General features: G+C 36.1%; 1 protein-coding gene across 1 annotated transcript in view; it reads right to left on the bottom strand.

Annotated features, from left to right (window-relative positions):
• The window catches only part of DIAPH2 (diaphanous related formin 2), a 2,325,141-nt gene that overhangs the window by 1,188,171 nt on the left and 1,121,651 nt on the right, over positions 1 to 15,319 (bottom strand). Inside the window, 1 exon segment of the mRNA XM_053699395.1 lies at positions 14,500 to 14,594. Coding sequence (XP_053555370.1) covers positions 14,500 to 14,594 — 95 coding nt within the window.

The raw sequence follows: 15,319 nt of genomic DNA, 5'->3' as shown, positions 1-15,319 counted from the left end.
TAATTTTGTTTATTATTTTCTGTAATCTTTTATTTTTCGCAATTTAGTGTTGATTATTTTTTGCAATGTTAGGTTTTTTTTTTTCGCAGTCTTAGTTTTTTTTAATTTTTAATTTAGGGTTTTAATTGGTAGGTTTTTTTTACTAGCTAAGCATAATAGCTGTGTAATGCAGCAGTGCTATGGCATAAAGGGAAGTCTGTTTTTGAAAAGCAGGCTAAAAGTAAAAAGGTGAGTCATTGTGAACCTCATTTGCATATCTTACCCAGATTCCTTTGCTGCATTGGAAACAGTGTAGTCAGAGAGTTTCTAGGTTTAAAGCAAGTCTTCTGACTTGTTTAGATTTGTAAATGGTTTACACAATGAGTTATTTTCTCTATATTTTGTATTTAGTGGAGGATTTTAAACTCACTTTTCGCCTCCCCATAATTTTAATTGTTGTACAAAATTCCCCAATAAAGTCAATGGGTTTTTTTTGCAAATAAATAATTTGATAAACTATTTTAAGGATTGTGATCCACTCCATAATGTTTCTAGATCCACATAATGGTCTCCAACTATCAAGCTGTATGCTGCTTTGGAGGCCCTTCGCTGCAGGCTCAAATGAGCGACTCTGCAGCAGGCAGGCATCAGACCATTAGAAAGCAGCAGGCATCAGACCATTAGTACCGAACCTTTATGCCAGATCTTAGCTGGCGGATTAAATTCACTTTGGACATATTCCCTTGGGTTGATTGACAGCCCCTACTCGCATTCTATTGGACTAGCGTGAGCAGGGGGTGGCATTGCACAAGCAATGCAATCTCGGGTGGACAGGTTCACAGAAGCAAACCTTGTCAGTCCAGGCTTTATTAAATGGGGTCCAATGTATCAGGTTATATATTTGTGCTAGCCATGTTACTAATTGCAACATGTTCTTTAGGACATCTTAGCACCCCTTAACCATGCATCCTATCCTCTCACTCCAAGGAAGCAACAATACAGAAAATCTAATTTTGATTGGCTGAATCAATGATCCATTCTTGCACAGAGCAGTGGTGGTTCTAAACTATAAAATTTAGGGTAGAAAAAGTAAGCCAGAAAGCTCAATATTAAGGTTAGAGGTGTACTGTGGGGTACCTCATTGTTTACATTCTATTCTTAACTTTATTATTATTAATATTATTATTATCATGATGATGATGAAATATCCCATTCTCCCTCCTTTACCCATCTGCTTTCAATATGTAGAGTGCTGGATATTTAAAACAGCTATGGTAACAAATTGGAGTGCATAGCACTCCGAGAGTTCCCCCTAAAACTGCCAATACCTCAACAAACTTGCACCATAAAGCTAGTTTGGGCCACAAACACACTTCCTAAAAGAGAAATTCACCATGAGAAGTGTTATCTCCTTTACCCCAGTTACATTTGTTTCCATTCCTTAGTAAAGATGCATTCACAGCATTTATTTGTATAAAACCACACTTTCTAAATAAATGATTTAATATGTATAAGATGGAATATTTGAGCTGCATTTAAAAGTACTTTATTTGATACATAACACTCCTGTGAGCCAAGTCATATGCCATGGGAATGTTGGCAGACCGTTTTGATGAAGTGTCAATAACTGTTCTGGCACATGTTAAACAATTAAGTGCGTCTTGTAAACAAATAAACCAAGTGAATACAGTTAATGGAATCAACTAAGGTTAAGGTATACTTATGCCTTTTTTTCTGGAAAGTCTGCAGTTTTAAAGGGATATAAAACAGTCTGTTTCATTGTTGTAATAAAAAAAGCAGCGACTTATACTTCAAGGACCACTAAGTAGAGTAGAATCTAATAATTGACAAATATATAATAAAAAGACAATGCAATAGCACTTATTTTGAATTGAGCAGTAGAATATTTTCTACTAAGGTAATCCAATTTTCCCTCCCCTTATCATGTGACAGTCATCAGCCAATCACACAATGCATATTAGTATATACTGTGCACTTTTGCACATTCTCAGTAGGATCTGGAACCTCGGAAAGGGTGCATAAAAAAAGAATGTGTACATTTAGAAAATTGAAGTATATTGGACAGTTTTTTTTTTTTAAATTGCATACTTTATCTGAATCATGAAAATGTAATTTGGATTTTAGTGTCCCTTTGAAAGAAATCATTGCAACATGTATTATTCATCATTTTAAAAGGAATTTGCCTATTATTTCTTTTTAACTTCATTTGTGCAATGTCCATTACTTCCTGTCACAGACCTACAACAGGGCTGGGGTTTCTACTTGAGCTTTCTTTTTTAACTTTTTTTGAGTAACTTGAGCTTTCATAGGCCTAGATTTAGAGTTGGGCGGTAGCCGTCAAAACCAGCGTTAGAGGCTCCTAACGCTGGTTTTAGGCTACCGCCGGTATTTGGAGTCAGTCAGGAAAGGGTCTAACGCTCACTTTCCAGCCGCGACTTTTCCATACCGCAGATCCCCTTACGTCAATTGCGTATCCTATCTTTTCAATGGGATCTTTCTAACTCCGGTATTTAGAGTCGTGGCTGAAGTGAGCGTTAGAAATCTAACGACAAAACTCCAGCCGCAGAAAAAAGTCAGTAGTTAAGAGCTTTCTGGGCTAACGCCGGTTTATAAAGCTCTTAACTACTGTTCTCTAAAGTACACTAACACCCATAAACTACCTATACACCCCTAAACCGAGGTCCCCCCACATCGCCGCCACTCGATTACATTTTTTTAACCCCTAATCTGCTGACCGCCACCTACGTTATACTTATGTACCCCTAATCTGCTGCCCCTAACACCGCCGACCCCTATATTATATTTATTAACCCCTAACCTGCCCCCCACAACGTCGCCGCCAGCTACCCACAATAATTAACCCCTAATCTGCCGACCGCAAAGCGCCGCCACCTACATTATAGCTATGTACCCCTAATCTGCTGCCCCTAACACCGCCGACCCCTATATTATATTTATTAACCCCTAATATGCCCCCCTCAACGTCGCCTCCACCTACCTACACTTATTAACCCCTAATCTGCCGAGCGGATCTCACCGCTACTATAATAAAGTTATTAACCCCTAATCTGCCTCACTCCCGCCTCAATAACCCTATAATAAATAGTATTAACCCCTAATCTGCCCTCCCTAACATCGCCTACACCTAACTTCAATTATTAAGCCCTAATCTGCCGACCGAATCTCGCCGCTACTGTAATAAATGGATTAACCCCTAAAGCTAAGTCTAACCCTAACACTAACACCCCCCTAAATTAAATATAATTTAAATCTAACGAAATAAATTAACTCTTATTAAATAAATTATTCCTATTTAAAGCTAAATACTTACCTGTAAAATAAACCCTAATATAGCTACAATATAAATTATAATTATATTATAGCTATTTTAGGATTTATATTTATTTTACAGGCAACTTTGTATTTAATTTAACCAGGTACAATAGCTATTAAATAGTTAAGAACTATTTAATAGCTAAAATAGTTAAAATAATTACAAAATTACCTGTAAAATAAATCCTAACCTAAGTTACAATTAAACCTAACATTACACTATCAATAAATTAATTAAATACAATACCTACAAATAAATACAATTAAATAAACTAACTAAAGTACAAAAAATAAAAAAGAACTAAGTTACAAAAAATAAAAAAATATTTACAAACATTAGAAAAAAATTACAACAATTTTAAACTAATTACACCTACTCTAAGCCCCATAATAAAATAACAAAGACCCCCAAAATAAAAAAATTCCCTACCCTATTCTAAATTACAAAAGTTCAAAGCTCTTTTACCTTACCAGCCCTGAACAGGGCCCTTTGCGGGGCATGCCCCAAAGAATTCAGCTCTTTTGCCTGTAAAAAAACACATACAATACCCCCCCCAACATTACAACCCACCACCCACATACCCCTAATCTAACCCAAACCCCCCTTAAATAAACCTAACACTAAGCCCCTGAAGATGTTCCTACCTTATCTTCACCTCACCGGGTATCACACCGATCCGTCCTGGCTCCAAAATCTTCATCCAACCCAAGCGGGGGCTAGACATCCATCATCCGACGGCTGAAGAAGTCCAGAAGAGGGTCCAAAGTCTCCATCCTATCCGGGAAGAAGAGTAGATCTGGACCGGCAACCATCTTCTTCCAAGCGGCATCTTCTATCTTCATCCGATGAGGACCGGCTCCATCGTGAAGACCTCCAGCGCGGACCCATCTTCTTCCGGCGACGTCCAACTGAAGAATGACGGTTCCTTTAAGGGACGTCATCCAAGATGGCGTCCCTCGAATTCCGATTGGCTGATAGGATTCTATCATCCAATCGGAATTAAGGTAGGAAAATTCTGATTGGCTGATTTTATCAGCCAATCAGAATCAAGTTCAATCCGATTGGCTGATCCGATCAGCCAATCAGATTGAGCTCGCATTCTATTGGCTGATCGGAACAGCCAATAGAATACCTATACCTGCATATCTATTCCTATAGATTTATAGGTATAGATATGTATTTTACATTAACAGTATCATATATATATATATATATATATATATATATATATATACAGTAGATAGATAGATAGATAGATAGATAGATAGATAGATAGATAGATAGATATTTAATAGTAAAAATGACACAAGAACACAGGAATGTAAAATATGTGTTTGGCATATAACACGTTCAGGCTATCACACATGAAAACGTAGGATTCTTAAGGCATGTTATTGAAATATTACATGTAAAATATTAAAACTAAATTTAGATAAATTATTTAAAATTAAAAAACATTATCTATATATTTTACAGTATGTTTAGTAATTCGTTGTCCTTGGCAATATCACAGATGTGAAAGGGAGGCTGACTGTGTGTTGTTCAGAGACTTTCTCGGGGAGAGGTCAGGATTTTTTACCTACATCACAACACAGCTTGAGACATTTATAAAGATGCCGTTTCCCTGGTGAAGCGTTGCATGTCGTGGTCACATCTCACCATCTTAAAGCTGATGAGTTTTTATTTTTTTTCTGTTTTAGTTTAGTCTTATTGAACGTTTGTTCTCATTTAATTTATGCATATGTTGGACTAGACTGTTTTGTTTAGGGGTTTTGAAAATTTTTAATAACATTTTTAATATGCTTGTTTTATTGATGTCGGAAGTTGTTCTATATGCCGGGAAATTAGCGGTTGCAAGATAAAATTGGCTGAATTGATAGCAATGGAGCTTATCTAATTACTGGCTGCTTTCTAACTTTCCATTTCACTTCCATACACTTTTTATATATGTATATGTGCACAATATTTTTATGTGCACACTTTCAGTGACACAAGTTCCTACTGAGCATGTGCAAGATTCACAGAATATTTGTATATGTCTTTTGTAAAATAAACTGATGGCTGTCACATGATACATGGGAAGGAAAATTTAACTTGCTTTAAATTTGTCAGAAAAAAAAAATCTAAGTTCAAACTAAGTGATTTTGCATTGCTGTTTTATTGTGTGTGTTGATTTTGCTATTCTCCTTTGTTTAGTGGTCCTTTCACAGAGATGCTAGCTAAAGATAAATAAGATAATACCACCTTAAAGGGACATTGTACATTAAATGCTTTATAGATGATCCATTTATATAGCCCATCTGGTTTTTTGTTTTTGTTTTGTTAAAACAAATGTATAATTTTGCTTATTTTTAAAAAAAACATTGTGCTAATTTTCAGACTCCTAACCAAGCATCAAAGATTTAGATGTATACTGAGGTCTACAGACTTCAGATTGCTTCTGTTTGTATAATGGGTCTTTTCATGTGCAGGGGTGTGGGGAGGGTCTGCTCTCAGCCTCTTTCAGTGGGTGTCCCAGCCTAACCTCGTCAACAATGCTAAACTGGGAGCTTCTAAATAAGTTTTTAAAAGGTTTTATACTGGATTTTTATATCAGTATCTGTGCATATTCTTCTTTATAGTAGTGTCTATTATATGCAGTTAAAGGAAAATTGGTGTACACTGCCCCTTTAAATGGAAGTTTTCCAACTTGTTGCAGTCATAGCTCACAGTGCCATAGACTCCTGCTGTAACCTAGCAGTCCTAACTGGACATATTAATAATTATTTATCTTTGCTCCATATCTCAGTGTACCTGGTGCACTGTACCCAATAATAGCACTACTATTTCATTGATATTACAATATACCCTTTACAATGACTTAACATTATTTTAATATGTACTTAACATTTCCATGACTTTTAACATTTTTTTAACCAATGATTTATGAAACATTATGGAGCAAAGTAAAAAATAATAATGAATCTCTTGAAATGTTAAACTGATTATATTATAAATATAAAATGTTAATCTACAGATAGCGACTGTAGATATATATCTAAATAAATTATTAAATGGCTGATAAAATCTGCTCAATTGACAGATACAAAGAATAAAAATAAAAATAATTTGTTTGCTTCTACAGCAACATGTCCTGTTATCTATGTATGCTTTTGTTTTAATTGTGCATAGTTCTTTAGATATGGAAACTAAAAACATATTCACAGTAAAACAATTTTGTTTAGCTGTTACTTAAAGAGTTCTAAAAATTAAATTATTAGAAAAATTTATTATTCCGCAAAAATTAAAAGAAGTTACAAATACTCAATGAAAAAAAAAAGTTTATTAAAGAAGAACTATGCACAATTAAAACAAAATCATAGAATATTTGTGTTTTATTAAAGGGACAGTATACACAAATTTTCATATAACTGCATGTAATGGACACTACTATAAATAAGAATATGCACAAATACTAGTATAAAAATCCAGTATAAAACCTTTTAAAAACTTACTTAGAAGCTCCCAGTTTTGCACTGTTGATGAGGTAGTCTGGGACACCCACTGAAAGGGGCTGAGTAAACAAAACAAAAAAAACACTTCCCACCTCCCCCCTTCCCTGCATATGAAAAGACAGATAACATAAACAGGAGCCTGCAGGAGTCTGTAAACGAGCGTATACATCTGACACTGTGGGGATTGGTTAGGAGTCTGAAAATCAGCATATGTTCTTAAAAAATAAGCAAAACTATACAATTTTATAATAACACTACCAGATGGGCTATATAAATGGATCATCTACAAAACATGTATGCAAATAAAAATCTAGTGTACAATGTCCCTTTAAAAGGACATGAAACCCTAACATTTTCTTTTGTGATTCAGACAGAGCATACATATTAAGAAAAAGTTTCCAATTTACTTCTATTATTAAATGTGCTTTTTCCCATGATATTCTGTGTTGAAGAGATACCTAAGTAGTCATCTGGAGCACTACATGGCAGGAATTATTGCTGCAATCTAGTGCTCTTGCAAATGGATTCTTGCAAAACTGCTGCTATATAGTGCTGCAAAAATGGGCCGGCTCCTGAGCTTACCTCCCTGATTTTCAACAAAAGATACCAAAAGAACCAAGAAAAATTGGTAATCAAAGTAAATTAGAAAGCTGTTTAAAATGAAAGAAAAAATATGGGTTTCATATCCCTTTAATACATTATACTAAAACATATTATTGCCTTATATATGCCACTCAATAAATTTTCTTAAAATTAAACTTTCATTATTCAGATGGAGCAGCAATTTTAAACAACTTTTCAATTTACTTCCATTAAAAAAAGTGCACAGTCTTTTTATATTTAAACTTTTTGAGTCACCAGCTCCTACTGAGCATGTGCAAGAATTCACAGAATAAGCGTAAATGCATTTGTGATTGGCTGATGGCTGTCACATGGTATGTGTATGCATTTGTGATTGGCTGATGGCTGTCACATGGTAGAGGGGGAGTGGAAATAGACATAACTTTTAAAATTGTCAGAAAAAAAATCTACTATTCATTTGAAGTTCAGACTAAGTGCTATTGCATTGTCTTGTTATCTTGCATTTGTTGATTATGCAAATCTACTGTGTTGACTGACTTTTTTTGGTTATTAGTCAGTTTGGCCTTTTCTCAATAGGTCGAAAATGTAGCAACAAATGTTAAACATTTAATTTATTATTGTACGGTTAAAGTAGTATAACGTGAAAAGCAAAAAAAATAATATGTATATTATAATCCCCCTCCCCCATTATATATATTTTGCACTGTTGCAAAATTGTGTTTTTGATTACCAGTCCCCTCTCACAGCTTGTTCAAGATTTACCTTCCAAAATAGGGCTTGAGACAAAAACACCATTGCAGTATACAACCCTTTAAGCACCAGGGGTCTTACTTTGGCCAATGACATGCTGTGTTGTGTTACAGCCTTGAGTATATATTTTGAAAATGTATTTTATTTGTGACTGAAAATTACTCAAAGAAATGTTTTTACAGATTTATCATATACATTTATTAAAAATAGTTTAAAATATACATAACAGCGGAGTAATATATAAATGAATTGCATGAATATTTGACTAACTGTGAATTATTACTTAATATGTTAGTCATAGGGGTAGATTTATCATAACCCGGGCGGACATTATTCACTATAACAAATAATGTCCACCCTGCATCGTTAAATGCCGACAGCATAGTCTGTCAGCATTTTACATTGCATAAGCATTTCTGGTGAAGTGCTTTTGCTATGCCGCCCCGTGCACATTCGCAGCCAATCGTCTGCTAGCAGGGGGTGTCAATCATCCCGATCGTATCTGATTGGGATGATTGCAGTCCGCCACCTCAGAGGTCCGCTTCTTCTTAACTCCTGTTTCTGGCGAGCCGGAAGGCTCGCACGGAATAAGCAGCATCCACCGCTTAATAAATCGGCCACATAGTGATACACAACTGATGATTGTACAGCATATTTGCAAATTTTTCTACAAAAAAAACCCCTGTTATCAGTGTTTCCACTGGAGGATTCTGGGGATTGTTATTCAAATTAGCTTTCCAGTCCCTCATATTTTTGCTTTTTAACATAGAATCCTTCATGTCAGCATATTGCTAATTTATGTAGCTTTAAAACACAATATAGATTACTAAAGAGAAATAACTTGTACAATTTTTTGGCATTTCTTTTTTTTTACTTCATCATCACGTTACATTTTGTGCTTGTTATATAGTGAAGGCAGTATAGTGCATATAGTAAAAACTTGAGGAAACTCCCGTTCCATTACAAATATAGTGACACAATAAATAATTTTAAAGCACATCTCAACAGAAAACTCTCAACAGAAAACTTCAGTGTCCCACTGGAGCAGAGGATTCTGGTAAATGTATGCAAATTATCTTTACAATTCCTTTTTATGTTTTGCTTACTGTATCCATCTTAAACACCAATTTCCTCATGCCAGTGCAGCACTGCTCTAGGCATCTCAAATGCATAGTAGGGATAGGTACCACATGTAGACGGATGTAGACGGATGTTTCAGTCATTTTAGACTCATCAGCAACATGGTCTATAACTTCTCGCTGCATTTAGAACTGGTATTCAAACCAGCCTCAAAGTAAGTCATGATGATTAATACTACTAGGACAGTCCTCTGAATCTGAAATAATCAGGGTCCAATCACTATGATTAACCCACATGGGCTCTAACACAGACTTCCTAATCTAATATGTTAGTGGATCCAAGGGTTGACACTTTGAATGAAACTACACCTACCTAACTCACTCGCCACTACAATCTAAACCTTGCCATGGCTCATAAAGGCAAAATAAATTCATTGGTACATACAAGTGGCTTGGGATCATTTATATTATTTAAGGCATCTATTCCTAAGCACTGCCTCTGTCAAATAGTGTCTTTTGTTCCACGTGCTACCGTACATGCTGAACAGTACTATTCAAGTTCCTCTCTGCCCTGCAACATGTGTAACCCATAGCTGCCCATGAAGACATGGCCAATATGGTATCCATAGTGTGCCCTGCTGGAATTTTCATTCACATTTGATTTCTGGACCCCTAATCCTTTATTGCAGCATCACACACTTCCAATGAGCTAACAGCCTGCAAGTTTTTAGTCAGAACAATTTGTAATTGTAAGCAGGGATAGGCACATACATTTTCCAAAGTACAGACCTTAGTGAAGGACACCAAGGTACATTTGAAATTAAAAACATTATTTTATAGAGCTTGGTATTATTCTACTGATGCAGATACCACTGATCCTATAACCACTAACCAGCCCTCCTCTGGCTATACCCATGAGCCAGTGTGACTACTGTGTCTTTGTATAGTGCTGGGTGTTATTATACTGATGCCGATACCACTGACCCTATAACCAGCCCTCCTCTGGCTATACCCATGTGCCAGTATCACTACTGTGTCATTATATAGTGCTGGGTGTTATTATACTGATGCAGATACCACTGATCCTATAACCAGCCCTCCTCTGGCTATACCCATGTGCCAGTGTCACTATTGTGTCTTTGTATAGTGCTGGGTGTTATTATACTGATGCAGATACCACTGATCCTATAACCAGCCCTCCTCTGGCTATACCCATGTGCCAGTATCACTACTGTGCCATTATATAGTGCTGGGTGTTATTATACTGATGCAGATACCACTGATCCTATAACCAGACCTCCTCTGGCTATACCCATGAGCCAGTGTCACTACTGTGTCATTATATAGTGCTGGGTGTTATTATACTGATGCAGATACCACTGATCCTATAACCAGCCCTCCTCTGGCTATACCCATGAGCCAGTGTCACTACTGTGTCATTATATAGTGCTGGGTGTTATTATACTGATGCAGATACCACTGATCCTATAACCAGCCCTCCTCTGGCTATACCCATGAGCCAGTGTGACTACTGTGTCTTTGTATAGTGCTTGGTGTTATTATACTGATGCAGATACCACTGATCCTATAACCAGCCCTCCTCTGGCTATACCCATGTGCCAGTGTCACTACTGTGTCATTATATAGTGCTGGGTGTTATTATACTGATGCAGATACCACTGAACCTATAACCAGCCCTCCTCTGGCTATACCCATGTGCCAGTGTCACTACTGTGTCATTATATAGTGCTGGGTGTTATTATACTGATGCAGATACCACTGAACCTATAACCAGCCCTCCTCTGGCTATACCCATGTGCCAGTGTCACTACTGTGTCATTATATAGTGCTGGGTGTTATTATACTGATGCAGATACCACTGACCCTATAACCAGCCCTTATCTGGCTATACGCATGTGCCAGTGTCACTACTGTGTCATTATATAGTGCTGGGTGTTATTATACTAATGCAGATACCACTGACCCTATGACCAGCCCTTGTCTGGCTATACACATATGCCAGTGTCACTACTGTGTCTTTGTATAGAGGTGGGTGTTATTATACAGATGCAGATACACATCCAGTAGTTCACTTAGGCTTTAATTATTCCATAACTTATCACCCAATATCACTAGCAGTCTCTTGACAAGCACTAACTTTATTCACACTACATATTTTTTTTTATTCCTATTATTTAATCAGAAACAAAAGATATACTAAGGTTGTGGCGGACATGGATACCTTGCCTATCCCTGATTGTAAGGTGCCTACCCATTACTTATTGCCCACCGCTCCTAGACTATACAACCACACAAAGCAGCAACCTTGAGTGAAAGAGCAGCCAAAAATGTTAAAACATCAGTACCAGCCAACACCATTAACATTTGGTTAATTCACCCAGTACCCCAAACTTAATATGGCTTTAACTGTCCACTGCACCAAGGCTGTGTGATAAATAGGACTGGTTAAATTAAAGTGACAGTAAACACCTTGTAACTACAAGACATTTATGTTGTGCTGCTATAGAGTAACATTTCAGCTTAATGTTTTTAAATCAAATTAACATCCTTTTTACTGCAATTAATTTTAAGTAGCCAATATAGCCAAAGTCCACCCACCATTTGCCTTATTTGGAGGAACCAATTTTCCTTATTTGAGGCATCAATTTCTGAAGACAATAACGCTAGCCACTGTCATAATATCAATAAAAAATACTTTATTTGTGCAACTGTTATCAGTTAAAGCCAATTAGGCACAGATATAGAACAGAGTTAGCCTTAAAGTTAAACCAATTAGGCACAGATATAGAACAGAGTTAGCCTTAAAAAGTCAGCAGGGTGCATTTCATGTTCTAAGAATTAGAAATTGCTAAATTTTCAAAGCTAAATTACATGAAAGGTGACAAATTAAATAATGAAAATATATTGCAAAGTTGTTTTATTATACATAACTAAATATTTTATATAAACAATCTCAATGTGTTTACCATCCCTTTAAATGTAAGCATTTAAATAATTTAATACATTTTGGAAATAGTTAAAGGGACAGTATACACTCATTTTCATATAACTGCATGTAATAGACGCTACTATAAAGAATAAGATACACAGATACTGATATAAAAATCCAGTATAAAACTGTTTAAAAAATGACTTAGAAGCTCTCAGTTTAGCTCTGTTGAAAAGGTAGTTGGAAAGCCCACTGCAAGTGGGAAATAAGACACTCCCCCCTCCCCCTTCTTTTGCATATGAAAAGACCCTTTACACAAACAGGAGCAAGCTGGAGTAGGTAGCTGACGGTATTCTCGTAAAACTTTGGGGCTTGGTTAGGAGTCTGAAAATCAGAGCAATGTTATTTAAAAATAAGCAAAACTATACATTAAAATAAAAAAAACTTTATGGGCTTTATAAATAGATCATCTACAAAACATTTATGCAAAGAAAAAATGAGTGTATAATGTCCCTTTAAATGAATCCAAGTAATCCATTGAAGCACTGCATTCATCAGTATTACAAACAAGACTGACAATAATACTTTCACTGCAGATGTTTCTGAGATAATAGATTCACATTAATATTCTATAATCCATTGTAATATAAAAAAATACATATAACACAACACTATTATGTGTCTTATTAAACCTCAGAGAGACCACATGTTCCTGTGTCCATGTCTATAATTGTATCAGTCATTGTAATAAACAATTATATCACATAAAACACAATAAGTAAAGAAGAAAGGATATATATTTATGCACTACTTAATAAAGCACTTCCTGCATTCTTCAAGTTGAGTAGAACACAAAGTAATTGATTTTTTTTTTTTTTTGCAAGATGAATCAAGTTATCAGTAAAATATAGTCTATCCCTGTCAGTTTGACAATTTAATTACCTACATCTATCTGTTTTGCTTTCACTAAATTGGAAGAAATGGAAAGCCTGACAACAAAAAGTAAGTAGAACTCAAACAGAGGAACAAGTGCATCTGCCAAACGGATTATTCTGCGTCTCAAAATCTGCTATGCATCTGTTTTGGAAGGTTTCACATTTTAAATATTGTATTTTACATTCTTTAATAATATATCCAATAATGTTGTATCCTCTAGTAATACAACTATAATGTAAACAATGGCCGTTCACTATTTGTTTATATCACTGTGTAGCTTGCTTAGTGTTGTCTGTGGAATAGTTAATCTATCCTTAGCCAAGTACAGTATATTTGCGTAAGTATAACTGTGCCAGGCAGCGTATAAGTAGTAGAAATTGAGGCCTTGACAATCTTCTACACTTGCTTAATGTTAATTTAAAGGGATATGAAACTCACATTTTTTTTATGATTTAGAAAGAACATGCAATTTTAAACAACTTTCCAATTTACTTCTATTATCAAATTTGCTTTATTCTCTTGATATCCTATGTTGAAAAGCAACAAAGGATATCTAAGAATGAAGCAAATTAGACAATAGAAGTAAATTGGAATGTTGTTCAAAATTGTTTTCTCTCTCTGAATCATGAAATAAATATTTTGGGTTTCATGTCCCTTTAAAGCATTATTATTATTAATATTATCAGGTATTTGTAGAGTGCCAACAGATTCTGCATCGCTATAAACAAAGGCGGTATACAAGGTAACATTTATAGGGGGTCAAATGGGTAGAGGTAAAGCATTGGGCAAAGTGACTGAATTATGTGTGGGTATAATGATATAACTTCAAAGTTGCCAGTCCCAATCTGACTTACATATGTTTGTTTCTATAGGATTGTATATGTCTATAAAAAACAATTATTCGCAGGCACTCTGTAGCAATAATGTGCCATCACTTTTTTGTATTGTAGTAATAATATAAAATTGGGCTCAATGTACAAAGTAGTGGATGCTATTTTTCAGCCATTGTAGGTTAGGCTTGCTTGTGTGAACCTGCTTTCTGTTATGTAAGAAGCAGCGGTCATTTGAGGGTTGCCTCGTACCCTTTCCACCACCTCAGAGGTGGCAGAGATAAAACACCCTGAACACTTTTGTTCAGGATGATTTACAGGCCCTGTTCTTGTGCCATTGGTTGCAGGAGAGCAGGTGGGCGGTATTGTACAACGAAGTCCTTGTGCAATAGTTCCTGTGAAAGTGGGTGGACAGGTTCCAGAGTCAGGAAATCTTGCCCTTCCACCTTTTAGAATGTAGGGCCCATTGTGCTGTTTACTTCTTGATACAAGATCAGTGATAGCGCTTGCTTGCTTTAAAAAAACGAGAGAGAGGAAAACTTACTTGAATTAAAGATTCAGACAGCTTCTCTTCATCCACTTCTAAAATGATGTGCTTTATTTCATCATACTCCATGCGGTAAGATCCTAGGAAGATTGCTGCAAGAGAAATAATAGTATAAAATATGTGTGTTTGGCTTATATATAAAAGGTTCTGAGTTTGTACAACTGTAACTTCTTTGTTTCAAGTGGCCAAGGACATGTTTTATATGTTAATATTTAAAGTAAAGGTAAACTTTGATGAATGAAAGCCTATTTTTTAAAAATACTATTAAAAGCAGGGGCACTTTCATTCATCAAAGTTTACAAAGCAGCCGTTTTGTTTAAAAACTTGCCTTTCTTCTCTTCACAGCCGGAGCAGCTTCCCCCGCCCGGAGATCCTTTCTTCACATGTCAGTAATGACTAATCCGGCTTCCTCCAATCAGGACATGGCCTCAGGCAATGTTGCCTCTGGGGGGAAAGCCGTGATTGAAGGAAGCCGGATTAGTCATTGCTGACGTATGAAGAGAGGATCTCCAGGCGGTGGAAGCTGTTCCGGCTGCGAAGAGAAGAAAGGTAAGTTTTTAAACAAAACGGCTGCTTTCTAAACTTTGATGAAATACATGGTGATGGGTGTGGAGAGACCATGACATTATGGCGGAGACACAATCAGGAATTCCTGCAGTGCAGGATAATGTTGTTGCTGATCGGGATATCCGAGGCGCAATGGGATGGGATCCATATGAGATCCAGCAAGGTCATATGAGCCGGCAAGGATGCCTTTTCAATCTCTAACCATCGAGGACCAGTCCCTTTTTCATTCCATTCCGAAATGTGAGATAAA

Source organism: Bombina bombina, chromosome 1 (genome assembly GCF_027579735.1).
Source record: "Bombina bombina isolate aBomBom1 chromosome 1, aBomBom1.pri, whole genome shotgun sequence".
Lineage (NCBI taxonomy): Eukaryota > Metazoa > Chordata > Amphibia > Anura > Bombinatoridae > Bombina > Bombina bombina.
Note: the sequence above shows the minus strand (reverse complement) of the source record. Positions and strands in the feature narration are given on the sequence as shown.